Source organism: Ammospiza nelsoni, chromosome 19, assembly GCF_027579445.1.
Source record: "Ammospiza nelsoni isolate bAmmNel1 chromosome 19, bAmmNel1.pri, whole genome shotgun sequence".
Classification (NCBI taxonomy): Eukaryota; Metazoa; Chordata; class Aves; order Passeriformes; family Passerellidae; genus Ammospiza; species Ammospiza nelsoni.
This window is the reverse complement of record NC_080651.1, coordinates 11,590,383-11,617,706: the sequence shown is the minus strand read 5'-3', so window position 1 is coordinate 11,617,706 and position 27,324 is coordinate 11,590,383. Positions and strand designations below refer to the sequence as shown.

Below are 27,324 nucleotides of genomic sequence, written 5' to 3'. Positions count from 1 at the left end.
TTTGGTGGTGATGGTGCACATGGGAATGGAGCAGTTCCCCTTCCCGGCCTGAGCCTTGGAAAACGCCCAGCCCTGCTTTTGTGAGCACTGAAACAAACAGCAAGGGCCCAGGCCTCAGTGTGGGCCTCCAGAGACTTGCTGAAATCAAAAAATAGTAAGAGGAAGGTTTGCTTCAGCCCAGGCTGCTCTGTCTAGGTGTTTTTAATGGAAAGCTTGAGGCTGAATCACAGAATCATTTGGGCTGGAAAAGCCCTCTGAGCCCATCCAGTCCAAGCATTCCCTCAGCACTGCCAGGGCCACCATGACCATGTCCCCAAGTGCCACATCCCTGTTAAATCCCTCCAGGGTGGGGACTCCAGCACTGCCCTGGGCTGGAGAGCCCTTCCAGGGAAGGAATCTTCCCCAATGTCCAACCTGACCCTCCCCTAGCACAACTTGAGGCCGTTTCCTCTTGCCCTGTTGTCCCCTGGGAGCAGAGCCCAGCTGCCCTCTCCTGTCAGGGCATTGTGCAGAGCCAGATCCCCCTTGATCCTCCTTTCCTCCAGGCTCAGAACGTGCTTTATGATTTATGGTCATGGTGTGAGGGCCAGCCTGGTGGCTGTGGGGGCACTGAGGGGGCCCAGGCCGTGCCCCTGCCCTGTGTTTGGGGTGCAGGGCAGGTCCTGGCTGCAGCCAGAGGCACTCTGGGGTAATGCTCCTGCCCGAGCCAGCAGTGGGAGCAGCTGGTGCTGGGGGCAGCCTGGGGGCTTTGTTCTGCCCCCCGGCCATAGGGAGCTCCCTCCCTGCCCTGGGTGTGCCAGGGCCGTGCCAGGGCCGTGCCGGGCCATGCCAGGCCGTGCCAGCTGCTCAGGCCCCCCGTGTTCTCCCCAGGCCACGGTGAACGCTCGCCCCCAGCGCATCCTGGACACCTCCTCGCTGACCCAGTCGGCCCCTGCCAGCCCCACCAACAAGGGGATGCACATCCACCAAGTGGGGTAAGTGCAGCCCGGCCTTCCAGCACCTTCTGGGGCTGGGCTGGGTGCTCCCTGCCCTGCCCCATCCCGGGAGCTGCCCAGGGACTGGGAATTGGGAATGAGGAGGGAAAGCTCTGGGAAAAGGGGGGAGTTTCTGCCTGTTTTCCTTTAGGGCAAAGAGTAACAAGCCCACTGGGTACCAGCTGAACTGAAAGGAGGAGCTGCTGCTTGGCTGCTTTCACCTTCCCTGAGCTGTGGTGCCCAAATTCCCAGTGACGTCTGAGCTGTGCCTGCTGCACTTGGAGCTGATAAAAGCTGGGGTTAACTGATGGACAAATCACCTGCCTGAGCTGCAGGGAAACAGAGAGTGCTGGGGGCAAAGTGGGGGCTGAGAATGGGAATATTGCCCAAAACACCTCTTCAAGAGAAAACAGCACACGTTAGATCTGCTGGTTCCATACCCAGTGTGCACCAATGAGATGCCAACAGAGGGCCCAGCTTAAATTCAAATGGTTTCGAATGGTTTTGAATTCAGTCCCTGGTCAGGGTGACTTAGGTCAGGCATCACAGATTCCCAGAACATTGAGGTTCATCCCCTCAGGGTGCAGCTGGCACAGACAGAGTTCTCTCTTGGTTTGGGGTGGGTTTGGCCTTTGGAGCTGTGATGTTTCTCCAGAGGAGGCACCACAGCGAAACACAAACCTTGTGAGGAGGAAACAAAGTGAAAATGACATAATGCACAGCAAATCCCATGTGCAGCGATACCCAAAGCCTGTCCCTGCTCTGTCCTCAGAGGGTCCCCTCCCACCACGAGCACCAGCAGCTCCAGCCTGACCAACGAGGTGCCCAAGCCGGCGGTGAGCCGGGAGCTGCAGCGCCCCAGCGTCACTAACGTGGGCGTCCAGTACACCCCCCACTCCCACCAGTTCCCCAGGACAAGGAAGATGTTCGACAAAGGCCCAGAGCAGGTAAGGAGGCTGCTCTGACAGCCTCTCCCCACTGGGGTTTGTCCCACTTTCTGCTGGTTGCGGTTTATTTCTGTGCATCCCTCGTTTGCTTCCAGCTGCTGCTAATCCAGGTTGGCTGCCTCTAAGCAGCCAAATAAAAATTGATTAATTTATTTTCTTCAGGATAAATTGTGTTTTACAGCTTTTGATAGGGCATTATTCACTTCTGCCACTAAGCAGTGTGTCTAATCAGAGTCCATGGCTTAGTGTTCTGTAAACATTCGTGTGCCTGAGTGACACCCCAGAGGCAGATCCCTGCCCTCAGGGCTCTCCAGCCCCAGCAGCAGCAACACCTTCCTTCTCTGGGCTTTGGCAGCACCAGGATTGTATTTCTGAAAGCTGAAACCTGAGGGAGAGGAGCAGCTTTTCCCTTTTCCCTTGGGGTGTCCTGTGCTGTGAGACAGACACTCATCCACCTTGGCACCAGCTGTGTCTGGATCCCGAGTCATCCTCACTGCTTCCCACACCCCATCCCTGGGACAGAACTGCTGCTGGGACCTGCCTGAGGTGCCATGGGGCTGCTCCAGCCCAGATCCTGCAGCTGAGGGAGCGTGCACCTTTGCAAGGAGTGACCATAACCCTGACCAGATGTGCAGAGCGACCATAACCCCAATCCCAGAGCTGGGTGTGCAGAGTTCCCTGTCCTGGGCAGTGTGTTTGAGGGGTTGGTGCCTGTCTGGGGCAGGGGGTGTCCCTGGGGTGTCCCTGCAGGGGCTGAGCCCTGTCCCCTCCCCACAGACAGCTGATGATGCTGATGATGCCGTGGGACACAAGAGCTTCATCTCGGCCGCGGTGCAGACGGGGTTCTGCGACTGGAGCGCCAAGTACTTCGCCCAGCCCGTGATGAAGGTAACCCTGCTGGGCTCTGCCAGCCTGCCCTGCCTCCCTTCCCTTCCTGGGGAGGCAGAGGAGTGGATCTCCTTCTATCCTGCTGCTCCTGTCAGTGACAGTGAGCAGAGTGTCAGGAAAGTTAATCCACAAACAGCAGAGGTTTATGTCCAGAAGGAGACAGAGGAGTCCTTTGACTTTATTCCAATAAAGGGAAAGGCCATGGGACATTCCCCTGGAGTCTCTCCAATTTTTGGAGCATGCAGCCTCCTTTTTAGCCCAATTTCCCAACCCCATTTCCCTTCTCTCTTTCCCCATTTCTGAGGTGCTTGAGAGGTTCAGACTTCCCAAAACACCTCACACCAAAGATTGCCCTCTAATGTACAACCTTCCCTTTTAATTTTTAATTCTTGTGGAATTCAGGGTTTTTTATTCCTCATTGTTTCTTTCATCTTTCAATGCCTAATTTCATTTGTCAGCAACCCTAAAGTTTATTTGTACAAGCAAATATCTTTTTCCATTCATCAGTCAGTGGAATCCTTCCCATTGTTTCTTGTATCTCCCAGTGCTGGTTTTATCTATGTTTGTAAAGACAAATCTGCCATTCCTCTCAAGAGGGAGCACAAGGGTCGCTGAGGGTGGGACAGGCAGAGCCCATGGGGGGAAAGCTCAGCTCCCCATGGAGCACAGCCCACAAAAACCAAAGGAATGAGGAGAGGTTCTGTGTCAGACCCCCAGCTTTGCGTGGCTGCACTGCAGAGTTGTTCATCTGAAATGCTGTGCTTCTCTGCGTATAGAGCATTGCATTATGGCTAAAATGAGTTGGTTTTTAAAGTAAATAAATGGAATAATGAAGGCCCTATTTCCCAGAAAGGGCAGTGAGAGGCTGGACAGTGAGAGATGCTGTTTTCTCTCTGAGCTGGCTGCGGTAGAAGAGGCAGAGCAGTGGTGGGGAGGCTGCCCTGGGGCAGGACAGACCCTCTGCCCCCCTCGGGTGGGGTTTGGGAGCTGTGCTCTGCTCCAACATTGACACCTTTAACTCACACAGGAGAAAATGAGAATGGCTGCATGCCCAGAGTGCCTGGGGAGGCTTGGGGTGCATTATTGTTGGGGTTTCAAGTCTAAAATAATGTAAGAATTTGTGTTAAAGCAAAGAATAAGGGTGATAATGATAAATTTACATCCAGGTCTCTTTAGAAGTGATTTGTTTGGGTAACTAAATTCTCTCTGTGTGAAGTGAGAGAGAAACTGAAACCTTGTTCCAGGAAAAACTCAAACCAGAGCTCTTAAGAGATGGGCAAAGATATCAGTGACTGGAAGGAGAAGCTGTTAAATTCCCAGAATGTTTTAGCTGCTAAATTCCCAGAATGTCTCGTTCAGCCAGAGCTCAGGTTTCAGGTTCACGTATGAAACAGAAGGAGCAGTAAATCTCCCTCATTAAAGGCAGCTTCCAGGTGCTCTGGGAGTCTCAGGGAGCCCAGAGGTGTCAGGGCTCGGAGCTGCATCTCTGGCATGGAGGGGTTGCCGTGGGCAGGGACGGTGCCAGGCTCCATCGGTGCCCTCGCAGGGTGTTTGTGTCCCGGCAGTGCTGCTGAGATAACGGGGAAATGGTTTTAGTGCTGCCTGCTCCGAGGGGCTGAGCCATCGCGCAGAGCTTCAGCTGCTGGGCTGGGATAATTGCCCGGGTTTAGGGCCATCAGAGCAGGGCAGGCTCTGCATTTCCAGAGGGAATCGCCAGGGAAGCATTGCCTGACACTTCCTGAGCTGCTGGGAAATTCTGAAATTCCCAGTTCTGAAATTCCCTCTCTGCTGAAACCACCCAGGAATTCCTCAGGGCACATCTAGGGTGTGGGGCTGAGTTGGCCAAGCTTCCACCTGGGCTTCTTCTCCCCTGTGAAATTCTGAAATTCTCTCTCTGCTGAACCACCCGGTAATTCCTCAGGGCACATCTGGGCCGTGGGGCTGGGCTGCCTGGCCAAGCTTCCACCAGGGCATCTTCTCCCCAAGATGAGCTTCAGAGCCTTGATTCAACCCAGACCAGGGCACAGGAGGAGGAAGATGATGTCTGAGCTCTTAGTTCTTATTAAAATCATTTGTCTGCTCCCTAAGAAAACTCTTCCCAGGGAAGAGGGGGGTCTTTATTAATAGAATAAATCAGATTAGGCAGCCAGGCACGGGCAGGGGCAGTGGGGACATGGGGAGCTCTGTGGAGGAGTGGCTTTACTACTGCTTCCTGCACATTAAATAGACTAAATTGCTTCAGGGGAGGCAATAAAGAACGTGGAGCGTTCCTGTACTAATTCACAGCAGCCAGGGAGAGGAGAGGCATGGGAAGGGGAATTTCTGCTCTGTGTGTCCCAGCCCTGGCTCTGGAGGAGCTCCTGAGCTGGGAATTCCAGCTGGTGAGTTCTGGGTGAAGCTTGGAGAGCACAAAATTTGTGTTTTCTAATGACACAAGGGAGAGCTTTGATCTCCCTGTTACTTCTACAGTGTTGGAAGGCCAAAGAGAGGGAGTTTCCTGCAGGTGTTCCCTGTCCTGACAGGGGATTGTAGCTGATTTTGGGGCTGGGCTGGCTGCTCTGTGTGCAGGCACTGCAGAGTTTCTCTGAGAACTTTCCCTGGGGTTTCTTGGCTGGAAGTCAGGAGTGACAGCTCGGGTGTGCCTGAGTTTCCATGGAGTCCCTGTTCCTGCAGCAACAGGGAACAGTCCTGCCTGGTGGCTGCTGCCTTTTGGGAGCTTCAGCCTCAGGAAAAAGGCAGAGAGAGAAGAGCACCAAGTGCTGATGGAGAAATGACATTGATGCTTCATTCCAGCCGTTCCTTTGGAGCTGCTGCCTGCCTTCATAAACAGGGAAAGACAAGACAACTGTTCCTGTAATGAATAAACATAAAATGACTGTGAGTGCATCTTTAGTCATATTTAATTGATGAATTTAGTTTTGCTTCATGGACCTTGCCCTGAGAATGCTCTCACTGGAAAGACTGAGGGATTAATTTCCAGTGTAAATCAGGGGCCCTGTTTCAAGCCATCAGTCCAGGTTTGATTTATTGATTATCTAATCAAATGAACGGAGAGAGGAAAAGCTGCCCTGGAAATGCTCCCTGTGCCAGGAGGAGCAGGTCCCTGCCCAGCTCTGGGCTCTGCAGAAGCTTTTGCTCTTCCTGCAGCCCCTGGTGGCTCAGGGCTGTGCTGGGAGCCACGGGGTGCAGGAAAGCCTCGGTGCCAGCTGTCAGGAAGTCCCGAGGCAGGGAGAGCAGAGCCAGCATCTGTTGTTTGCAGGGCTGGCAGAACATGCAGGCAGGAGCTGGGAAGGATCCTGGAAGGTGAGAATTACATAAGCAGCCCTCCCTGCTCAGCCCTCCCTGCTGCTGCGCTCTGCCTTGGCCCTGGGTGCTGGGAGGGGAGGGGGATCCTGCACTGCTGCAGGGATGGGAGCCAGGGAGAGCTGCATTGACCTCTGGGGCTCGTGCCAAGGGCTCCCTGCTCCCCTCCTGGCTCCCACTGAGCTCAGAGAGGGAAACCTCTGCCGGGAGGGTTCGGCAGCTGCTCCCTGCGTGGGGGAAGGATCAGTCATGGTCCCCATCCTGCGGCTGGAGCGTGGCCAGAGCTGGCCTTGGTGTTTCCATGGATCCTCCCTCCCCCCTGGCAGGATTGTGCCCAGAGCCACACAGGTGGGTGGGTGTGGGGGCCAGGACAGCCCTCACCTGCCTGCTCTTACCCTGCCCTGCTGTGCCAAGGCTCTTTCTTGGGCTTGCTTTAATTTATTCCCAGAGAAGCTGGGTTTTCATTAAGGTGTAGATGTCATCTCTCCCCTCTCAAATTCCTTTGATGTATTTTAGCTCAGGTTTGTTTATTGCTTTTCATTAGGGGTCGTTTGTCATTGCTTGTCTAATAGGTGTTGTGCTGAAATGAAGTGCTTTTTTCTTTGCCAGGAGGAAAGGTGGAGGGTGGGCTTCTTATTTTTTATTTATTTTACAGAAGCAGAAGTCCAACTCAGTAGCAGCAGTTTTCCAAAGGATAGCATTGTTTGAAGGCAGTGTTTGTAATAGTGACAGATGATTTAAGGACTTTCTTACAGGGTTTTTTGTGGGGAATTTGTCTTCCTTCTCCAAGAGTTACTCCTTTGGAGCAGCCAGCACCAAAGGAAGCTGGATCAGAACCCTGTGGCTCAGCTCCTTAATTGATCCAAGGATGGTTCTGGAGAAGGGAATCTTGGATAATTTTTAAAGTATGAAAAATGCCTCATACATATCTCCTGCCATGGTTTGGGGTGAGATCTCAGGAGTTTATTCCTGAATAATGTGGGAATAGCCATGGTGGGAGCAGCACTGGGGCTGGCCCCGTGCCTGGAGCACAGGTTTTGTAGGGGAGCCATGGAGTGCTGAAACCTGGAGCTGTGGGTGTGAATAAATATCATCAAATGGCTCAGGGTGGCTGTGACTGCAGGGCCACTCTCCAGTTTCAGGGGGAATTTTGTGTATAACCAAAGCCAGGTGACACAGGGGCATCGTTTTCAGACCAGGGAACCAGAACAGGGCTGTTCCTGGTAAATGGTGGTGGGAACCTGAGCATCCCGGGGATTTGGAAATGTGGCCATGCCCTGCTCGGCCAGCAGCCCTTGATTAGCAGGAAAAGAAAGATTTCGGTGTGTTCTGAGCTGGCTGCACAGGGCTGGGCTCCCTCTTTGATCTCGGCTTGCCGCGTGATGCTGAGGAGCGCAGGGAGAGGAATCTGTGCTGTACCCAGACCAGACCCACAGCGCTCAGAGGGGACAGGAGGGACGGTGGCATCACCCAGCCAGTTCCTGGGGGTCACAGCTCCTGTGTGTGTGTCCCTGTGCCGCAGATCCCCGAGGAGCACGACCTGGAGAGCCAGATCCGCAAGGAGCGGGAGTGGCGCTTCCTGCGCAACGCGCGCGTCAGGAAACAGGCGCAGAAGATCATCCAGAAGGGTGAGTGCTGGGGCTGGGAGCCCCAGTTAGCCCTGGGCCCAATTAGGGATGGCCCCCTGCAGCCCCTCAGCTGGTGAGAGCAAGGCAGGTGCTGCTGCTGCTGCTGCAGGTGTTTCTTACCTGCTGCAGGTGTTCCCTGCTGCTGCTGCAGGTGTTCTGCTGCTGCAGGTGTGTCCCAGCTGCTCCTGCTGCTGGTGTTCCCATCTCCTGCAGGTGTTCCCTGCTCCTGCAGGTGTTTCCCACCTTCTGCAGGTGTTTCCCTGCTCTGCAGGTGTTTCCATTTGCTGCCCCACCTCTCTGCTCTCAGCTGCTGGCTTTGGTCACCAGCTCAGCCTCTGCTTTTAAGGGGATGGAGGGTGCAATGCTGGAGGGTCAAATCCAGAGCTGCAGGCTCAGGGTTTCTGGGACAGACATGGTCAGGAGACACCTCAGGGATGTCTCTCACCTTCCCTGCTCTGCTGAGCTCTGTGAGTGCTGGTTTGCCCTTTGCACCCCATTTTATTTGGGGTATTTGTGTGTGTGCTGCTCCCAACATGCCCCAGGTCTGTGCTGCATCAGCAGGAGCTCCCCAGGAACCTGGGGCTGAATCTCTGGGGCTCTCTGACACAGCTTTGGGCTGGAATCCTCTCAGCACAGGAATTTATTCGAGTAAAGTGGAGCCTAATGAGGCTTCCTGAGGAATTTGCATTGCTCAGATTTTCCCTGCCCTGAGCAGCAGAGGCTGGGGAGCCTCAGTTCCAGCAGCTCCTGGTGCCTCCCCAGGGCATTCCCAGAGCAGGGCTGGGGGCTGCTCCTCCCACGGATGCTCCTGGAGGCACACAGGGCTGCAAACCCCAGTGTGCTCAAGGAAAAGGGCCCAGGGCTCAGCCCTGTCACTGGGGGGCTGCTCCTGGGAGTGCAGTGTGGAGCTTCACACCAGGAATCTGCAGAATATCATCAGCCAGAGAAATGCAGCAATGATCCCAGAGCCCAGGAGATGGCCTGGGAGATCTGATGGAATACAAAGAAGGGGATTTTTCATGCTTGCCTGGAGAAGTTAAATCTCTTTCTAGACAGTGTTCATATTTGGTTGCTTGACCTGAGTGACTGAAATGCCACTATTCATTAAAAAAATAATGAAAACGTAAAATATTAAAAAGAATTAAAATAGACTCACAAGCTTTTAATGAAAATTAGATTCAATGGATGCATTCTAAAACAAACTCGGGTTGAATGGATGTCTCCTGGGCTTAGGGGTTTGTGTGATGAATTCAGAGAGTGCCAGAACCCAGCAGTGCTGGGGTCCCTGCACTGTTTGTGAATAGCAAACTGCTCTGAAGACAAGATAGGAAAAGTCTTTACCCATCATTTTAAGGTCTCCATGGAAAATACATTTTTCATTTGCAAATTAACCTAAAATTTAAGGGGACTCAAAGGGAAGGTTAAATAAATAATCCACAAGCTACAGTGAAATGCTGTATCTTAAACTGAAAAAAAAAAAAAAAGGCATTTAGTTTGTATTTTAGGTAAATGGTGTTGGTTTTTCCCTGCACACAAACTGGCATTTCCCTGGGTGTGGCTGGGCTTTTCTCTTTGCTTGCAGCGTGTGACAAACCCTCTTTGAAGGATGAAGGGTCTGTCACCACAGTTCTTGGTTTATGCCTCAAGAGCTGAGACAACTGGGGGTCTGAGAAACCGCTGGGAGGGCTGGGGAGGGTTCCTGGTGGGAACTGGGGTGAGTTCCTGGTGGCACTGGGAGCTGGGGCTCTGCAGACCATTCCTGGTGTGAGCTGAGCTGCTGCTGTCCCCCAGGCATCTCCCGGCTGGACGATCAGATCTTCCTCAACAGGAACCCAGGCGTGCCCTCCGTGGTGAAATTCCACCCCTTCACCCCCTGCATCGCTGTGGCTGACAAGGACAGCATCTGGTGAGGGCTGGGGACGTGGGACAGCAGCTCTGAGGGCTGGGAGTCACAGCAGGGACAGCTGTGCCCCTGTCCTGGCTCTCTCAGCAGCTGGAGGTGTTGAGATCCTGCCCTGGCAGGGTGGGCAGGCCCTGGCACAGGTGCCCAGAGCTGCCCCTGGATCCCTGGCAGTGCCCAAGGCCAGGCTGGACACTGGGGATTGGACACCCTGGGACAGTTGGGGTGTCCCTGCCATGGCAGGGGTGACACTGGGTGGGCTTTGAGGTCATTCCAATCCGAACCATTCCACGATTCTGTGATGTGTTATTAATCCAACCATGCCAAACTGCAAAGGAGACATCCCAGACTGGGTAAGGAGTGCATCTCTACAGCTGGCACAGAGAGCTGGAAGCTCAGTGTTTGTTCCTCCCACAGCTTCTGGGACTGGGAGAAAGGGGAGAAGCTGGATTACTTCCACAACGGGAACCCCCGGTACACGCGGATCACGGCCATGGAGTACCTGAACGGGCAGGACTGCTCCCTGCTGCTCACTGCCACAGGTGAGGGACACTCTGTACAGCACACCGTGTCCCACGGGGGGCTGGGGACACTGCCAGCCCAGCTGAGCTGCTCTGGACCCTGCTCTGTCCCCTCCCATCTGCTCCCAGCCCAATCTTCCCCCCGTGTGGTTATTAATTGTTGTGGATCTCCAGGACAAGGTGAGAGATGAGAATTGAATCCAAGTTCTTAGAAGGCTGATTTATTATATTATGATATTCTACTGTATTCTATTCTATTCTGTTCTATTCTATGAAAATGATCTACTAAAACTATGCTAAAGAAAGAGAAAGGAGCCATCAGAAGGCTAGAAAAGAATGAATAATAAAAACCCATGACAGACCAGAGTCCGACACAGCTGGAACTGGGATTGGTCATTAAGTAAAAACAATTGACATGGAGCTAATCAGAGATGCTTTAGAGGGTAAGCACCCTCCAAACCACATTCCAGAGGGACAAAACATGGAGAAGCTGAAGCTTCTCAGCTTTCCAGGAGAAGGAATCCTGGCAAAGGGATTTTTCAGAGGATATCACAGTGACAGCCCTGCACTGACCTCCTGCTCTCAGCTCACACTCTGAGGATTTCCAGGCTCACACTTGCAGGATCTTCCTGGCAGTGCTGAAACCTCTCAAGCAGAGTTTCCAAGGACTGACCAGTCCAACACTTGCTGAAGCCATTCCCACCTGAGTGTCTTGCCTGTCACTGCAAGGCTGTGGTCACCCCTGCTGTGGCACACCTGGGGAAAGGTGGTTTCAGCTGGGGAAAGGTGATTTCAGCTGGAGAAAGGTGGTTTCACTGGATAAAGGTGATTTCAGCTGGAGAAAGGTGATTCCAGCTGGATAAAGGTGATTTCAGCTGGATAAAGGTGATTTCACTGGATAAAGCTGCTGCCCAGAGCTGAAAATGCAGCAGCAAAGCACAGGAGCTGCAGTTCTGTTCCTTGAGCAGGCAGGGCTCAGCCTCAGCACCAAAGCCCCCAGGTGGTTCTGGGTTTCCCTCCAGTCCCTGTCTCACCTGGGCAGGGGCTGCAGGAGGAGATCTTGGCCAGAGGCTCTGCAGAGCTGTGAGTCAGATCTGCTCCTCTCCCAAGGAACCATTCCAACCTGGCACTCAGAGTGTTTTCAGCAGCTCCTCCTGCTCAGCTGCACAGGTTGGGTGGAATTAAGGGAGGGGGAAGGGGATCTGAGAGAGCCTTCAGGACATATTTCTTTCAATTTATTGATTCTCAGCACAAAAGTTTCACAGATGGGGAGCAAATTGAAAAAAATACACAATGTTCTTGAAAGATTTGCTGCTGATGGGCTGGGCTTTGATGCTGCTGCCTCTGTGGGGCTGTTCTGTGTTGAGTGGGTACTTGTGTGGCCCTCGGCACCAATCCAGAGATGAATCCTGCAGAAAATGAATGTCAAGGAAATGGAGAGACTCTGAATGTCAGGTGTTGTTCAAGGGAGGAGAAAAGCTCTTCCAGAACAGCTCCAGCAGAACAAAGCCTGAGGTTCTGTGGATGTAAATTAGAGAGGGAAAACAACCCCAACAGAAAGTGTTCAAGTGACACTCTGGGCTTTGGGGTCTGTGTGACTTCAGCTCTGCTTCTCCTCTCCTTCCTGGAGCACAAGGGGCTGCAGCACCAGCAGTGACTTTGCTTTGTGTTCTTTCCCTGTGCTCCCCCAGACGATGGTGCCATCAGGGTGTGGAAGAACTTTGCAGACCTGGAGAAGAACCCAGAGATGGTGACAGCCTGGCAGGGGCTGTCAGACATGCTGCCAACCACACGAGGTGGGTGCCACTGAGCTTTCTGTGGGGGAAAAGCTGAAAATCATCCTCGGTGCAGCTTCGTGGGTGGCACCTGTGACCTCCTTTAGCCCCAGCTCCCATTCTGGCTCCTGTTCTCCCCTGGTTATTGTGGGTCAGGAGGGGGCAGGGGGACGTGTGCTCTAAATCTGGCACGTGCAGAAGGACAGCACAGTGAGACATTGGCCTGCTTGGAGTGCCAGGAAAGCTGGGCAGAAAAGGGTGTAAAAAGGAGCACTGGCATCCAGCCACACGTGGGATGAAGCCAGAAAAGCAGTTGGTGTAACCCTGAAATCTGTTTTAGGACATTTCAGGAGGTTTTAGGACATTTCAGGAGGTTCTAGGATGTTAAAGGAGGTTTTTGGATGTTAAAGGATGTTTTGGGATATTAAGGGAGGTTTAGGATGTTAAAGGAGGTTTTGGGATATTAAGGGAGGTTTAGGATGTTAAAGGAGGTTTTGGGATATTAAAGGAGGTTTTAGGACATTAAAGGAGGTTTTGCAGCATTCCAGGAGCGGGTGTTCCTCCTTCCCAGACCCCACCAGGTGCTAATGCTGCAATTCTCTGTCACTTGAGCATTGCTAATCAAGGCTGCAGCTTTCCCTGGCTGTGCTGTGGCTCAGTCAGGGATTGATGAGGAGGTGCTGAGGAGGCCCATGCTGTGCAGGAGGTCACATGGGATGACCACCATCATTCATCCTGACCTTAAACGCTGACAGTTCTCATTTCTGAGCTGATGTGTTCATGCCAGGAGCCTGACCCAGCCCTTCCAGCTCTTCAGTGCATTTCTCTGCTGAGAGAGCTCCGGGAGCTGCCTGCTTCCATCTGCCAGAACAGGACTGGGGAAACTTTTCAATCTCTTCTCTTTAGCATTGGGTTTTTCCCCTTGGCTTTTCTTTCCTTTGTGGACTGAAGCAGTCTGGGGCCTGTTTTCTTTTGCCTTGCACCTTCCCAGCACACTGGGCAGCAGAGCAGGACAGAGCTGTTTGTGGAGAGAGAAATAAATGTAGCCACTTCAAAAGAGCTGAAGTGGAGCAGGTCCCTGTGGAGATGGATGAGAGCCCTCAGAGTCATCTGTGCCAAGCCCACAGCTGGTCCAGCCCTGCCTCACAGAGCTCAGGATGCATTTTGGAGCTGCACAGCTCAGGAGTTTTACTGGAGTTTGTTTGCTCCACTGTTGATTTCCTCCCTCCTCTCCCAGCTTCTCCCCTGTGCCACAATGTCACACTCACCTCTGAGCTGCACTTTGGAACAGCCAGAACTGGACTTTGGGGCCATTTCCACTCTCAGAGAAGGAGAAGGGAATGTGTAATACCTGAATTCATCTTCTGGGAGGGGCAGCAGCACGGGGCAGGCACAGAACTGGCACAGGCAGGCACAGAACTGGCACAGAGCTGGCACAGGCAGGCACAGAACTGGCACAGAAATGGCACAGAGCTGGCACAGGCAGGCACAGAGCTGGCACAGGCAGGCACAGAACTGGCACAGAAATGGCATATCCATCTCCTCTGGGAGGGCAGAGCTGGGCTGGCACAGCTGCTTCCCTGCTGCCCTCCCAGCTCTGGGCACACAAACCCTGAGCCATCCAGCAGCCCCAAGCTCCCGGGATCTCCCTGTCTGTCTGTCTGTCCTGGCCGTGCTGGGAGCAGCCCCAGCCCCAGCAGGGCTCCTTGCTGTGTGCTCCTGCTGCCCTCCCAAAATTGCTGTGCTGCAGGGAGGGAGGGAGCCATGGGCTGCTCTGGCTGCTGCTGCTGCTTCTCTTTCACGTTCCTCCATTGGAGCTGCTGTTTCTGGTCCCTGTTTGAGGCTGGGCTCTGCTCTGGCTGGCCCTGAGCAGCACCCCTGACCCTGTCTGTCTGTCTGTCTGTCTCCACAGGTCTGGCCCGCAGGGTGTCCATCTACCTGGACAGAAGCAAGCAGGGAGGTGAGTGCTGCTGTTCCCTGTGCTCAGGGGGGTGGACAGAGCTCTCTGGGGTAGCTGGGTGGGATTTGCTGTGCTTTGAGGGGTCTCTGGGTTCCTGTGGAAAGGAGGTGCTGGGGTTTATTTGTGAGGATCCTGTGGAAAGGAGGTGCTGGGGTTTATTTGTGAGGATCCCGTGGAAAGGAGGTGCTGGGGTTTATTTGTGAGGATCCTGTGGAAAGGAGGTGCTGGGGTTTATTTGTGAGGATCCCGTGGAAAGGAGGTGCTGGGGTTTATTTGTGAGGATCCCGTGGAAAGGAGGTGCTGGGGTTTATTTGTGAGGATCCCATGGAAAGGAGGTGCTGGGGTTTATCACAGGGTGCCCAGAGCAGCCCCTGGATCGCTGGCAGTGCCCAGTGCCAGCATGGGAGCAGCCTGGGACAGAGGAAGGTGTCCCTGCCATGGCAGGGGTGGCACTGATGGGCTGTGCCCAGCCCCAATCCTTCTGGGATTCTGGGACTGTGACAAATGTCACAAACCCCACTCTGCTGCATGGAGGGAAGGTGGGGGAGCCCCCAGCCTTGTCCCACAGGATCTGCAGGCTCTGTGAGGCTCTGGATGCTGGCTGGGTCCCACGGGGGTGGGCAGCAGATGGTGGATGTGTCAGGGCATCCCTGGTGCCGGGGGTGTCACCTCAGGATGTTCATCAATGATTGATCTTTGGTGACTGATCAGGGCTGGCTGTGTCTGCGCTGATTCATCAGCCAGGCCCCTGCCAGGGGCTGATTCAGAGCTCCTCAGTGCACTTCAGCACATCCCTGTGCTCTGGGAGCTGGGGCAGAGCTGGGCAGAGCTGATGTGTGGCTGCTGCTGCTGTGCCTGGTGCTGGAATTGCCCAGGCAAGGCTAAAATTAGCAGGGCTTGGCTGCAGGGAATCCCTGGGCAGGAGCAGGAGCAGGGAATTCCAGAGCAGGAGCTGGTTCAGGAATCCCTGGGCAGGAGCAGGTTCAGGGAATTCCAGAGCAGGAGCAGGTTCAGGGAATCCCTGGGCAGGAGCAGGTTCAGGGAATTCCAGAGCAATCCATGCAGCTGCTGCAGGGCCAGGGCAGCCCCTGCTCAGGGCAGGGCAGGGCCATGAACTCCTTCTGCAGCTGCCTCTGCCCTCCTGGTGACAAGGGCAGCCCCAGCATTCCCCCTTCCCTCTGGAGAGCTGTGAAAATGTGTGGAATTGGTGCTCTCTTGGCAGCAAAGTAATAAAAGTGTGTGGAATTGGTGCTCTCCTGGCAGCATCAGCAATGCTTGGGTCCTGCCCCAGCCCTGGAAGTGCCCCAGGCCGGGCTGGATGGGGGACAGGAGGGACAGGGGGACAGCTCCAGCCTGCTGCAGGAGCTGGTCAAGGCATCAGGCTCAGGCTCATCCTGAGAGCAGGGGGCAGAGAGAGCAGCAGGAGCCCCCATCAGCAGGGAGGGCTGGCACAGCTCTGGTCGGATTGTTTGATGGCAATAAATTCCCTGGAGAAATGGCAGCTCCAGGGGTTTGTGTTCTCTTAATTGAATTCCCAGCATCCCAGCTCCTGCTGTCCCTCGCTGCAGAGCCTTGGCAGGAGGAGGGGGACACTTTTTGAGAGGATGTTGTAGAAATTAATGAGGAGTGAGGTCATCCAAGCCTCCCACTGCTTCCTGGAAATTGAAGCAGGGATGTGCTTCACTGCTCAGCCGGGAGGGCCCGTGATTAAAAATGATCACTCAGAGCCCAGGATGCTTTGTGTGGTGTTCCATGGATATTCCTGACTCCTCTGAAATGCCAAGGGCAGCCTGGCCACGCTCCCTGGCATTCAGGGCAGTGCAGATGTTGGGAATGCAGCTGCTCTCGCCACATGGTACTGGAGGGTATCCATGGAATTGTCCCCTCCAGGCAAACATCTCTGGCTCAGGGACAATGCTGAGGGAGCAGCCAAGGGCAGTTCTACCTGCATTTACAGCCAAGGGCAGTTCTACCTGCAGGAGCAACTGCTGGTGTGGATAAACTCAGCCATACAAAACTGCCTTTAAAAGGCTCAAAAACAAGCAAACAAAAACCCAAACCAAAAAACACCAACACTTCCACCACAGCCATTTAAAAACTCCTTTCCCTGAGCTGTGGAGGATTTGCTGCTCATTATCTAAGAACAAAATATCCCTTAGGGGAAAGCTGTGCTCTGAGCTGCTGATGCATTGCAGCAGTGCAGGGCTGGGAGCAGCAGCATTCCAGCAGCACTGTCCCGTGCCAGGGGCTGTGCCAGGGGCTGTGCCAGCTCTGCCCTGTGCCAGCTCTGCCCTGTATGCTGCTCTCAGCAGCTGGGACAGTGACAGGGCAGGCAGAGCCAGATCTGGGGCTGGGCAGGAGCTCAGAGGTGCAGGAGCATCTCAGTGAGGAGCAGCTCAGGTGCTCAGGGATGCAGGAGGAGCTCAGTGAGGAGCAGCTCAGGTGTTCAGGGATGCAGGAGATGCTCAGTGAGGAGCAGCTCAGGTGTTCAGGTACAGGAGGAGCTCAGTGAGGAGCAGCTCAGGTGCTCAGGTACAGGAGGAGCTCAGTGAGCAGCAGCTCAGGTGTTCAGGTACAGGAGGAGCTCAGTGAGGAGCAGCTCAGGTGTTCAGGTACAGGAGGAGCTCAGTGAGGAGCAGCTCAGGTGTTCAGGGATACAGGAGGAGCTCAGTGAGGAGCAGCTCAGGTGTTCAGGGATACAGGAGGAGCTCAGTGAGCAGCAGCTCAGGTGCCAAGCCCAGCAGCCAGAGCCCTGTGGGTGGGCTGCAGGCTCAGTTGTAGCATCCTGGAGTAGGACCTCTGTTAATTAAAAAGGAAATGATCATTAGTATTCAATCCCACGTTCCCTCCTCATCCCAAAGTGCTCTGAATTGAGCATGGAAACATGAGCCAATCCTGGATCATCTCTGCCATGCTTGTACGTAGAAATAGTTCAGCTATTTCTGTCCCACTCCATACTGTGAGTGCCAGCTCTGGATGGAACATTTCACAGTCAGAGGAAGCTTTCCTTCCCCTCACACACTTCCAAGTGACTGACATTTCTGTGCGAGGGCTTTTCTGCTCCTCACACAGCCTGGAGTTGTGCTTCAGCACTCCCAGTTCATCCCATTTTGGCCAGGGCACACTGGGGAGCACCGGGAGCAGAGCCCCCAGCCCAGGCCAGCACCCACCACCTCCATCCTTGCTTTGGGTGATCCAAATCCTGCTCCTGCCTCTTCCAGGGACCACAAACTGAGCTGAACTGTTTAAGTTTTAATAAGGAAGGCAGGAAATGCAGGGTCTCCAGGCACACCATAGGCAGCTCCATCCCTGAAGTGTCCCTGGCCAGGCTGGAGCACCCTGGGGAAGTGGTGCCATGGTATGAGGTGGATTGAGGTGGTTGTGAAGGCCCCTTCCAGCCCAAACCATTCCAGGATTCCACCATCATCTCCCTCCTTTTATTCCAGCCTTGTCCTTTCCATCTGCTTGTCTCTCATGGCAGCCTTGGTGTAATCCCTGTGGAGCCTCTTCCCTCAGTGAGACCTTCCCTGCCCATCTGTGTGTCCTTCCTTGCTGGGTATCCTCAGGGACAAATCCTGACAGGCACAGTGAGAGAGGCACCAGAGATGGCAGCTCTGCCCCCAAAAATGCCAACTCTGTCCCCAAAAATGCCAACTCTGCCCCCAAAAATGCCAACTCTGCTCCCCTTCCCTGTGCCCCTGCCCAGAGCAGCCCCTGGCAGCACAGCTGGGCAGGACCTGGTGCTGCTCACAAGGAAACCTTTTCCTCAAGCTGGGAAATGTTCCTGGGAGCTCCACAGCTCCCCAGGGATGGGCATGGCCAGATCCATCTCAGCTCCACGTTTCTGCTGTCACATGGGCCCTGAGCAGGTGACAAATGCAAACCCTTCAGGGTGTTCATCGTCCCCAGCACTGCCTGCCTGTTCTGCTGCCTCCGCAGCCCTGGCAGCTGCCAGCACAGTCCCTGGGGCTGGGATAGAGGTGCAGGCTCCCAGAACAATCCCTGGGGCTGGGATAGAGCTGCAGGGCTGGGATAGAGGTGCAGGCTCCCAGGCAGGCTGCAGGACAATCCCTGGGGCTGGGATAGAGCTGCAGGGCTGGGATAGAGGTGCAGGCTCCCAGAACAATCCCTGGGGCTGGGATAAAGGCCCAGGCTCCCAGAACAATCCCTGGGGCTGGGATAGAGGTCCAGGTTCCCAGAACAATCCATGGGGCTGGGATAAAGGTGCAGGCTCCCAGGCAGGCTGCAGGACAATCCATGGGGCTGGGATAAAGGTCCAGGCTCCCAGGACAATCCATGGGGCTGGGATAGAGGTGCAGGCTCCCAGAACAATCCCTGGGGCTGGGATAAAGGTGCAGGCTCCCAGGTCAGCCCAGATCCCTGCAGTGAGGTGAGGGGCTCCCAGTGAACATCACTTGTGGGACTCCACAAAATCAGAGGGTTTTGGGAAAGGTGCAAAAAGCAGGCCCCCAGATACAGCAGAATTGTGGTTAGAGCTAAGCAGCAGCCATGAGACAGGTCAGCAGAAAAATTATTTAAACTGTAGAAAAAGCAAAGGCAAATGGAACAATGGTCTGTGCATTAACGCTTGTCTGAATAGCTCTCTAAGCTGCAGAAAGTTTATCTAGCAAGATATTAGGAAGGTTGAAGCTTGATGATGGAGCTCTGTGCGTTGTGTTTTAAGGCTCACAAGCAGGTATTGTATTTGAAATAAGCAAGCATTGTTTAACCAAAGGTACATGTGCTTATAGTGGTTGGATAGAACTGCTGTCAATGTGCTTTTGCTGTGTGTGATTGGGCAAGAAGCTTATAAAGTGAGTTGTAACATTAAGTTTTTTGCCTAGATTGTGAGCTGCTGACATCTTCCCATTGTCACAATCATGTAATGAGACTGATGCTGGAAAATAAAACAGCTCAAGGCAGGTTCCTCAGCAGCCCCATCTCATTCATGTCTGTAAATAACCCCCTGCCAGCATCAATCAGTGACCCCCTGGATGGGGCAGGACCAGGAATCCACCCAGATGTGGTGTTCAGGGAGGAGACAGGGGCAGTGTTTCTGTGGGGCTGCAGAACGAGGTCATTGCATCACCTGGAGCAGAACTGGGTGTTCAGAGGATGAGCTGCTGTTCCCTTTGTGCTCTGGATGTTCTGGTACAAGGCACTGGTGGTGGCCCCGTGGTGACAAAGGAGCCCCTTGGGGCAGCCTGGTGTCCTGTGGGGATGGTTCCTGCAGCAGACCCAGACAAAGCACGTTTGTGCCTCGTGGAACAGCTCATTGTGGGGTGAGACCCCGGGATGGAGGCACTGAGGGTGCTGGGGCAGGAGCTGCAGCCCTGCATTGCAGAGGGCTCTGCCTCCAGCTCTGGGTGCTTATGAAACGCTGCTCAGCACCACAGACCAGGGCTGGCATCGAGGGGAGGGTGGGATGCTGCTCTGGGAGGCTGGGGTGATGCTCAGAGGCAGGAGTGATGTTCTGAGGGGCAGGAATGCTGCTCTGAGGGGCTGGGATGCTGCTCTGGGAGGCTGCTCTGAGGGGCAGGGATGCTGTTCTGAGACACTGGGATGATGCTCCAAGGCTGGAATTCTGCTCTGAGAAGCTGGGATGCTCCTCTAGGAGACAGAAATTCCTGCTTTGAGAAGCAGGAATGCTGCTCTGAGAAGAAGGAATGATGCTCTGAGGGACAGGAATGATTCTGTATGAGGCTGGGATGATGCTGTTGTGTGAGGCAGGAATTCTGCCTCACAGGGGCTGGAGACAGACACCAGTCCTGGAGTTCTTCTCTGGTTCCCTCCTGTGGTGCTCCCGGGGTTTTGTTTGTGTTTCTAACGTGGTGTGGATGGGACCTGGTGCTGAACATTTTGTTCCCGAGACCTCTCAGCTTCTCAGGAGGAAAAAAATCCTAAGGAAAGGATTTTCATAAAAAGATGTCTGTGACAGGAGCTGCTGACTGAGTCTCAGCTGGAGCTGTGTGGGGTGTGTGTGTGTGTAATTCTGTGTGAGGTGTGTGTGTAATTCTGTGTGTGTGTGTAATTCTGTGTGTGTGTGTAATTCTGTGTGTGGGGTGTGTGTGTGTGAGGTGTGTGTGTCTCTGTGTATCTGTGTCTCTGTGTCTTTGTGGTGTGTGTGTGTGTGTAATTCTGTGTCTGTGTGTGTGAGGTGTGTGTGTGTAATTCTGTATCTGTGTGTCTCTGTGTGAGAGGTGTGTGTGTAATTCTGTGTGTGTAATTCTGTGTGTGTGTGTGTGTGTGTGTGTGTGAGGTGTGTGTGTGTAATTGTGCATTCCTCTGGCGCTGGCAGTGCCCGGCACACCCTGGTGCCCTGCAGGGCTGCAGCTGTGCCCGTGCTGGCGCTGAGTGCCCCTGCCTTGCTGTGTGCCAGGAGCAGGGATGGTGGTGGACTGGGAGCAGGAGACCGGGCTGCTGATGACCTCTGGGGACGTGAGGATCATCCGCATCTGGGACACGGACCGCGAGATGAAAGTCCAGGTAACGCACACCTGCCTGCTCGTGCAGCCCTTCCCAGCCATGAGCTGCTGGGAGCGCTCTGTGAGGAGCTCCTGGAGCCCCTGCCTCCCTGCCTCCCTGCCCCAGGTCCCGTTCCCAGGTCAATAAAACCCCACAGATGCTTAGGGACTGTGTCAGGGCTCTCCTGCAAGCTCTGCTCTGCTGGGTGGGCAGCAGTGCCTGGGGAAAGCTGAGGCTCTGCAATGCACAGGAGGGCTCTGGGATGTGGAGGCAGGCTCTGGGATGTGAAGGCAGGCTCTGGGATGCAGAATCAGCCTCTGAGATGCAGAGGAGGGATTTCAGGTGCAGAAGAGGGCTCTGGGATGTGAGGGCAGGCTCTGGGATGTGAGGGCAGGCTCTGGGATGTGAGGGCAGGCTCTGGGATGTGAAGGCAGGCTCTGGGATGCAGAATCAGCCTCTGGGATGCAGAGGAGGGATTTCAGGTGCAGAAGAGGGCTCTGGGATGTGAAGGCAGGCTCTGGGATGTGAAGGCAGGCTCTGGGATGTGAAGGCAGCCTCTGGGACGCAGAATCAGCCTCTGGGATGCAGAACCGGGCTCTGGGATGCAGCTGGATTTCACGTAACAGGTAACTGCAGTAGTGTAGCACTCTGTGAAGGCACACACACACCCCCTGTGCCACAGAACAGGGAAAGGCCCTGCAGAGCCCCTGGCAGCCACCGCACGTGGGAGTTTCTCAGAAATCCCGAGGAGAAGCAGGTGGTCGGTGAGAACGGAGGCACCATGCTGCAATGAAAGGGAAGTGGAGTTTTCAAAGCTTCTCGAAATTAATTACCCTTGGATGAACATTAATTGCGACACTTTGACCCTGCGATGCAGGATAATTAAGCCTCTGTTCATCTTAATTACTTTCACATATTATTTTTCTCTATGCAAATTAGGGAGCGGCAAAATCCAGGAGGCGAAAATCTTTTAAATTATGATGATTAATGATTGCGCCGAAAGTATCTAAAAAAACACGTTGTTTCTTTTTTTAATTGCAAAGATCGGGTGTTGAAATTGGAGTGATTGGAACTTCCTGACTCAGTGCCTGGGAAAGTGCGAATCAGCACAAAGAGCAGCGATAATCGAGGCAGATAAAGGCTCCCTCTTTGAACCACACAAACCCACACCTCTGGAGGAACAAGTGCTTCATTTGCACTTCTGCTGCTTCAAAGGGGGAGCTGGGGGTGCGCAGAGGCTGCAGCAGCCCCGGCCCTGGTGCCTCTCCCGGGATGGAGAAGCGGCCCCGGGGGTGAACCTGCACAAAGGTAGAACCAGGAGTGAGGTTGGGATGAGCTCCTGCAGCTTCTGGAGCAGCCTGGGCTGAGGAAGCTGTGCCCTGGCAGGGCTGGGGTGAGAGGGGCTCTAAGGTCCCTTCCAACCCAGCCCATTCCTTCGTTCATTCCTGCTTTTGCACTCCTGAGGGACTTTAGGGTCCCTTCCAACCCAGCCCATTCCTTCGTTCATTCCTGCTTTTGCACTCCTGAGGGACTTTAGGGTCCCTCCCAACCCAGCCCATTCCTTCGTTCATTCCTGCTTTTGCACTCCTGAGGGACTTTAGGGTCCCTTCCAACCCAGCCCATTCCTTCGTTCATTCCTGCTTTTGCAGTGCTGAAGGGCTCTAAGGTCCCTCCCAACCTGTCCCTCCCAACGCAGCCCATTCCATCCTTGTCATTCCTGCTTTTGCAGTGCTGCTCAGCATTTTTTGCTGGTTTTAACAAAGTGTTTTCCCTCTCAACAGGCACAGGGATTATTCTGAGCAATTCTTTGGCCTCCAGAAGTGGAAAGGGGGGAAGTGGCAGTGTGGGTGCTCCCGGCAGAGCTGTCCCTGCAGCTCCAGCTGCCTTTGCCAGGTCCCTTTCCCAGCACGGGTCTCTGATGAGATGCTCTGGGGGTCCCTGTCACACGTGTCACAGCAGGGACAGGAGGCACAGCACTGCCTGGATTGCTCTGGGGCTGTGCCAGGGGCCACAGTGTCCCTTTGGGGCACCAGAGCTGCCCCACCCTGCTCGGTGTGAGGCTGAGGATGAGGAGGATGGGGCAGGACCTTGGTTCAGGGGCTGAGTGAAGCTGTGTGTCACAGCTACAGCAGAACAGATACAATTGGCTGTGGCAAACCCCAGCTCCCAGCCTGGTTTGGTAAAAAATGGAAGTAGACGAGTCCCCAGGTGAGACAATGATGGGTCAGATTGGAACTTAAACCAGAAATTCCATTCCATCCTGCAGGCAGACATCCCCCAGCCAGTGAGCTGGGCTGTGTTAGGAACCCAAGCAACCAAGGGTCCAAGCAGCAGAACTTAGAATCCTTTATAAAAGAGAGTCCCTCAATGAGCACTGGCTGCTGTCACCTAAGCTCAGTGTGCCCATGTCCCTCCTGCACTGAGAATGGCACAGGAGGCAGGATTGTAGAAAGTGCAAAGGCTTTATTCAGGAGAACTGCGTGGTTTATATAGAATGACGCCACACATTCTGTTTGATTAGTAACCAAACCACCTTCCCCACACACCGTCCTTGAGAAGAACAGAGACACAAAGCAGAAAATCACCCCAGCAGATTGTTTGTACTTAACGAGTGATCGCATCCTTCCAGCTCCCTGGGAGTTCCCAGAGCCGCTTTGCCGTTTGTCTGTCCCTGGCGTCCCCATGTCCCGCTGTGTGACCGACACCGTGGTGTGTCTGTGTGTCTGTCTGTGGCAGGACATTCCCACGGGCGCTGACAGCTGTGTCACCAGCCTGTCCTGCGACTCGCACCGCTCGCTGATCGTGGCTGGGCTGGGCGACGGCTCCATCCGAGTGTTCGACAGGAGGATGGCCCTGAGCGAATGGTACCGGTAACCCCTTCCTGCCCGGGCCCGGGGCCTCCCCGGCCTCCTCTGCTTTCCTTGAAATTTCCTTGAAGTTTCCTTTCCTTGAAATTTCCTTTCCTTTCCTTGAAGTTTCCTTTCCTTTCCTTGAAGTTTCCTTTCCTTGAAGTTTCCTTTCCTTGAAATTTCCTTTCCTTTCCTTGAAATTTCCTTTCCTTTCCTTGAAGTTTCCTTTCCTTGAAATTTCCTTTCCTTTCCTTGAAGTTTCCTTTCCTTGAAATTTCCTTTCCTTTCCTTGAAATTTCCTTTCCTTTCCTTGAAGTTTCCTTTCCTTGAAATTTCCTTTCCTTTCCTTGAAGTTTCCTTTCCTTGAAATTTACTTGAAATTTCCTTTCCTTGAAATTTACTTGAAATTTCCTTTCCTTGAAATTTCCTTGAAATTTCCTTTCCTTTCCTTGAAATTTCCTTTCCTTGAAATTTCCTTTCCTTGAAGTTTCATTTCCTTGAAATTTCCTTTCCTTGAAATTTCCTTTCCTTTCCTTGAAATTTCATTTCCTTTCCTTGAAATTTCCTTTCCCCTTTTTCCTTTCCCCTCTTCCTTTCCTTTCCTTTCCTTTCCTTTCCTTTCCTTTCCTTTCCTTTCCTTTCCTTTCCTTTCCTTTCCTTTCCTTTCCTTTCCTTTCCTTTCCTTTCCTTTCCTTTCCTTTCCTTTCCTTTCCTTTCCTTTCCTTTCCTTTCCTTTCCTTTCCTTTCCTTTCCTTTCCTTTCCTTTCCTTTCCCCTCTTCTTTTCCTCTTCCTCTTCCTCTCCCTCTTCCTCTTCCTCTTCCTCTTCCTCTTCCTCTTCCTCTTCCTTTCCCCTTTTTCCTTTCCCCCTTTTTTCCTTTCCCCCTTTTTCCTTTCCCCCTTTTTCCTTTCCCCCTTTTTCCTTTCCCCTTTTTCCTTTCCCCTTTTTCCTTTCCCCTTTTTCCTTTCCCCTTCCCCCTTTTCCTTTTCCTTTCCCCTTCCCCCTTTTCCTTTCCCTTTTCCCATTCCCCCTTTTTTCCCTCTCCCCTCTCACGTGTCCCTTTGTCCCCAGCCGTGTCATGACGTACCGTGAGCACACAGCCTGGGTGGTGAAGGCTTACCTGCAGAAGCACCCCGAGGGCAACATCATGAGTGTCAGGTACAGGGAGCTCTCCTGGGGCTCTTTGCACACTCACACTTTGGTTTTTTGGTTTTCTCCTGGGGCTCTTTGCCACCCTCACAGTTTGGATTTCTCCCGGGGCTCTTTGCCATACAGTTTGGTTTTTTGGTTTTCTCCTGGGGCTGTTTGCCCCGCTCACACTTTGGTTTTCCCCTCAGTTCTGGCCCTGGTGCCCAGCAGCTGGCAGGGTGAAGCTCTGGGGTCTGACTCATGCTGCAGTGATCACCTCCTGCTCCAGACTGTGTGGAGGGAGGCAGGAGGGATGTGGGGCTCTGCTGGGGGGGTTTGGGGGTGAACAGGGGCTGGAATCACCAGGGGTGTGATGGGGAAGGGAGGGAGCAGGAGCTGGGTGTGAATATCTTATGGTGAGGGGGCTTCGCTGCCAACACCTCCGTGGGGACATCTGGGAAAGAGAACAAGGTGAATGGTGCATGAGGCAGGCACATTCCTGGGCAGGATTCCTGTGCAATTCCCTAAATCCATCCCTGCTGCCTGGTAAATACTGCAGCCAGAGCAGCAGGTACTGATTTGGCCATTAAGGAGCAGCAGAACAGAATTTATTGTCACAAAGCCACCGTTTGCACACAAAGAGCCTGTTTCTCTTGATTAGAAAATGGAAACAAAACATAATTTTCTGGGCTTCAGAACATTCCTGAGGCAGGGGGATGGGCCAGCAAAAATGTATTAAGATTTTCAAACAGGGGATTATGTGATGCAGCTGCCAGATTTGTCGAGCTCCCATATTGGAGTTTTTAATCTTCCTCTCCATAAGCTCCTGCAGCAGCTCCAGGGTCAGTCCCTGTGCCCAGGGCTGGCAGTGCCCTCTCCCCAGAGCCCTTCCAGCCTGGGAGCTGCTCCTGGGGCTGCAGGGCTGGGAGGGAATGCTGGGCTCCAAAAGGTCACAGGAGCTCAGGCTGTGGGGCTGAGCCTCCTCCCAGTTCCTCCCAGTTCCTCCCAGTTCCCCCTGCTTCAGCTGGCAGCAAAATCCCAGGGAAAAATGGCAGGACCTGGTGAGATCCTGGTGTCCAGACACTTCTGGGTGAAAGGAGGCACCAGCACATCCCCTCTGCCTGCAGCTTCCCAAGGCAATTTCCTGCTGGGCAAAGCAGCAAGAATTTGGGGCTGGGTGTGCTGGGTGTGCCAGGGCAGGGAGGGCACACTCAGCAATGGGCTGGGACTGAGAGAGGCAGTGAGGGATCAGTGTGGGGTCAGCAATGATTGCTCAGCAGTGTGGGATCAGTGAGGGATCATCAGTGTGGGGTCAGCAATGAGGGATCAGCGGTGAGGAAACAGGAATTTGGGATCAGCAGTGAGGGATCAGTGTGGGATGAGCAGTGAGGGATCAGGAATTTGGGATCAGCAGTGTAGATCAGCACTGTGTGATCAGCACTGTGATCAGCAATGATTGATCATCAGTTTGGGATCGGCAGTGTGGGATCGGCAGTTTGGGGTCACTCCCAGCTGTTCCCTCAGCACAGAACGTGCTGTGGGTGGGATCAGATCCTGCCCTGGTGGAACCCAGCCCTGCCTGTTCCCTGTCCCAGTGCCCCATGGAGGGTTTGGCCCATGGGCAGTCCCACAGCTGCATGCCCTGGGGCTCTGGGGTCTCTGTGGCCCTGTCCAGCCTGGCTCTGGGGTCTCTGGTGGCTCTGGGGGTCTCTGTTGCTGTGTCCCAGCCTGGCTCTGGTGGCTCTGTTGCTGTGTCCCATCCCGTCTCCGTGCGTGTTGCAGTGTCAACGGGGACGTGCGTTTCTTCGACCCCCGCATGCCCGAGTCCATGAAGGTGCTGCAGATTGTCAAGGGGCTCACGGCCCTGGACATCCACCCCCAGGCCAACCTGTTTGCTTGGTGAGTGCTGCTGCCAGCCCTGCAGCTCGGGGAGCCCTGAGAGAGCCCGGGGTGGTCCAGGGTGGTCCCAGGGAGGGAGCTGTGTTTTCCTGTCCCAGGTGCCCAGTGTGCTTCTGGCCAGCAGTCAATGCTGTCCCACTTGGGGACATGGCCTGGCCCACAGCTCAGCCGTTCTGCAGCAGCAGTTTTGTCCCCTCCCAGCACTCCCAGTGACTCCAGTTGTGTCCCTTCCCTTCCAGTGGCTCCATGAACCAGTTCACTGCCATCTACAACGGCAACGGGGAGCTCATCAACAACATCAAGTACTACGATGGCTTCATGGGCCAGAGAGTGGGAGCCATCAGCTGCCTGGCCTTCCACCCTCACTGGGTCTGTACCTGCTGCTGCCATGGGGGGTGGCACAGGGACCCCTCTGGGGTGAGGGGAGCTGTCCCAGCCCAGCCCTGCAGGTTCCAGCAGCTCTGGGGTGAGGGAGCTGGAAAACCTGAGAAAACAACGAATGGATGGGAAAAAATCCATTTAAATAACAAGAGTTATTTTAGAAACCCGCAGATCAGCTCACAAATATTTAATATGTAAAGGGAAGAGCAGTTTGCTCTTTAAACAAGCAAAGCAAAGCCCTGTCCGGAGGGGCCAGGTCCCCTCACTGCAGGAAATTCTCATTTTCAGCCCAGCCACGGCTCCTAACGAGCACATTTGCAATCATTTAGAAAAATTATGTTGGCAGTTGGCAACTAACAGTGCCCATAATTTCTCCCTGTGGCTGAAATGGGCCCATAACTCCTGCAGAGCTGTGGAGCAGCCGGGTCACTGTCACCTGTGCCTGGCACTGCTCACACCTGGACCTTGGAGTGAGTCACAGGAGGGAGCTGGGAAGGGAATGGAGCACAGGAGGGGCTGAGGGAGCTGGGAAGGGGCTCAGCCTGGAGCAAAGGAGGCTCAGGGGAGACCTTGTGGCTCTGCACAGCTCCTGACAGGAGGGGACAGCCCCAGGTTGGGCTGCACTCCCATGGAACAGGGACAGGAAGAGAGGGAGCAGCTCAGGCTGGGCCAGGGCAGCTCAGGGTGGGCACCAGGAGCGATTTCCC

At 54.1% G+C, this 27,324-nt stretch overlaps 1 protein-coding gene across 1 annotated transcript in view; it reads left to right on the top strand.

Annotated features, from left to right (window-relative positions):
• The window catches only part of RPTOR (regulatory associated protein of MTOR complex 1), a 101,842-nt gene that overhangs the window by 71,305 nt on the left and 3,213 nt on the right, over positions 1 to 27,324 (top strand). Inside the window, exons 22-34 of the mRNA XM_059485972.1 lie at positions 871 to 974; positions 1,747 to 1,921; positions 2,699 to 2,809; positions 7,635 to 7,740; positions 9,532 to 9,646; positions 10,058 to 10,182; positions 11,853 to 11,957; positions 13,849 to 13,896; positions 20,276 to 20,382; positions 23,098 to 23,225; positions 24,281 to 24,367; positions 26,120 to 26,236; positions 26,476 to 26,605. Coding sequence (XP_059341955.1) covers positions 871 to 974; positions 1,747 to 1,921; positions 2,699 to 2,809; positions 7,635 to 7,740; positions 9,532 to 9,646; positions 10,058 to 10,182; positions 11,853 to 11,957; positions 13,849 to 13,896; positions 20,276 to 20,382; positions 23,098 to 23,225; positions 24,281 to 24,367; positions 26,120 to 26,236; positions 26,476 to 26,605 — 1,458 coding nt within the window. The remainder of the gene's footprint in view (positions 1 to 870; positions 975 to 1,746; positions 1,922 to 2,698; positions 2,810 to 7,634; positions 7,741 to 9,531; positions 9,647 to 10,057; positions 10,183 to 11,852; positions 11,958 to 13,848; positions 13,897 to 20,275; positions 20,383 to 23,097; positions 23,226 to 24,280; positions 24,368 to 26,119; positions 26,237 to 26,475; positions 26,606 to 27,324) is intronic.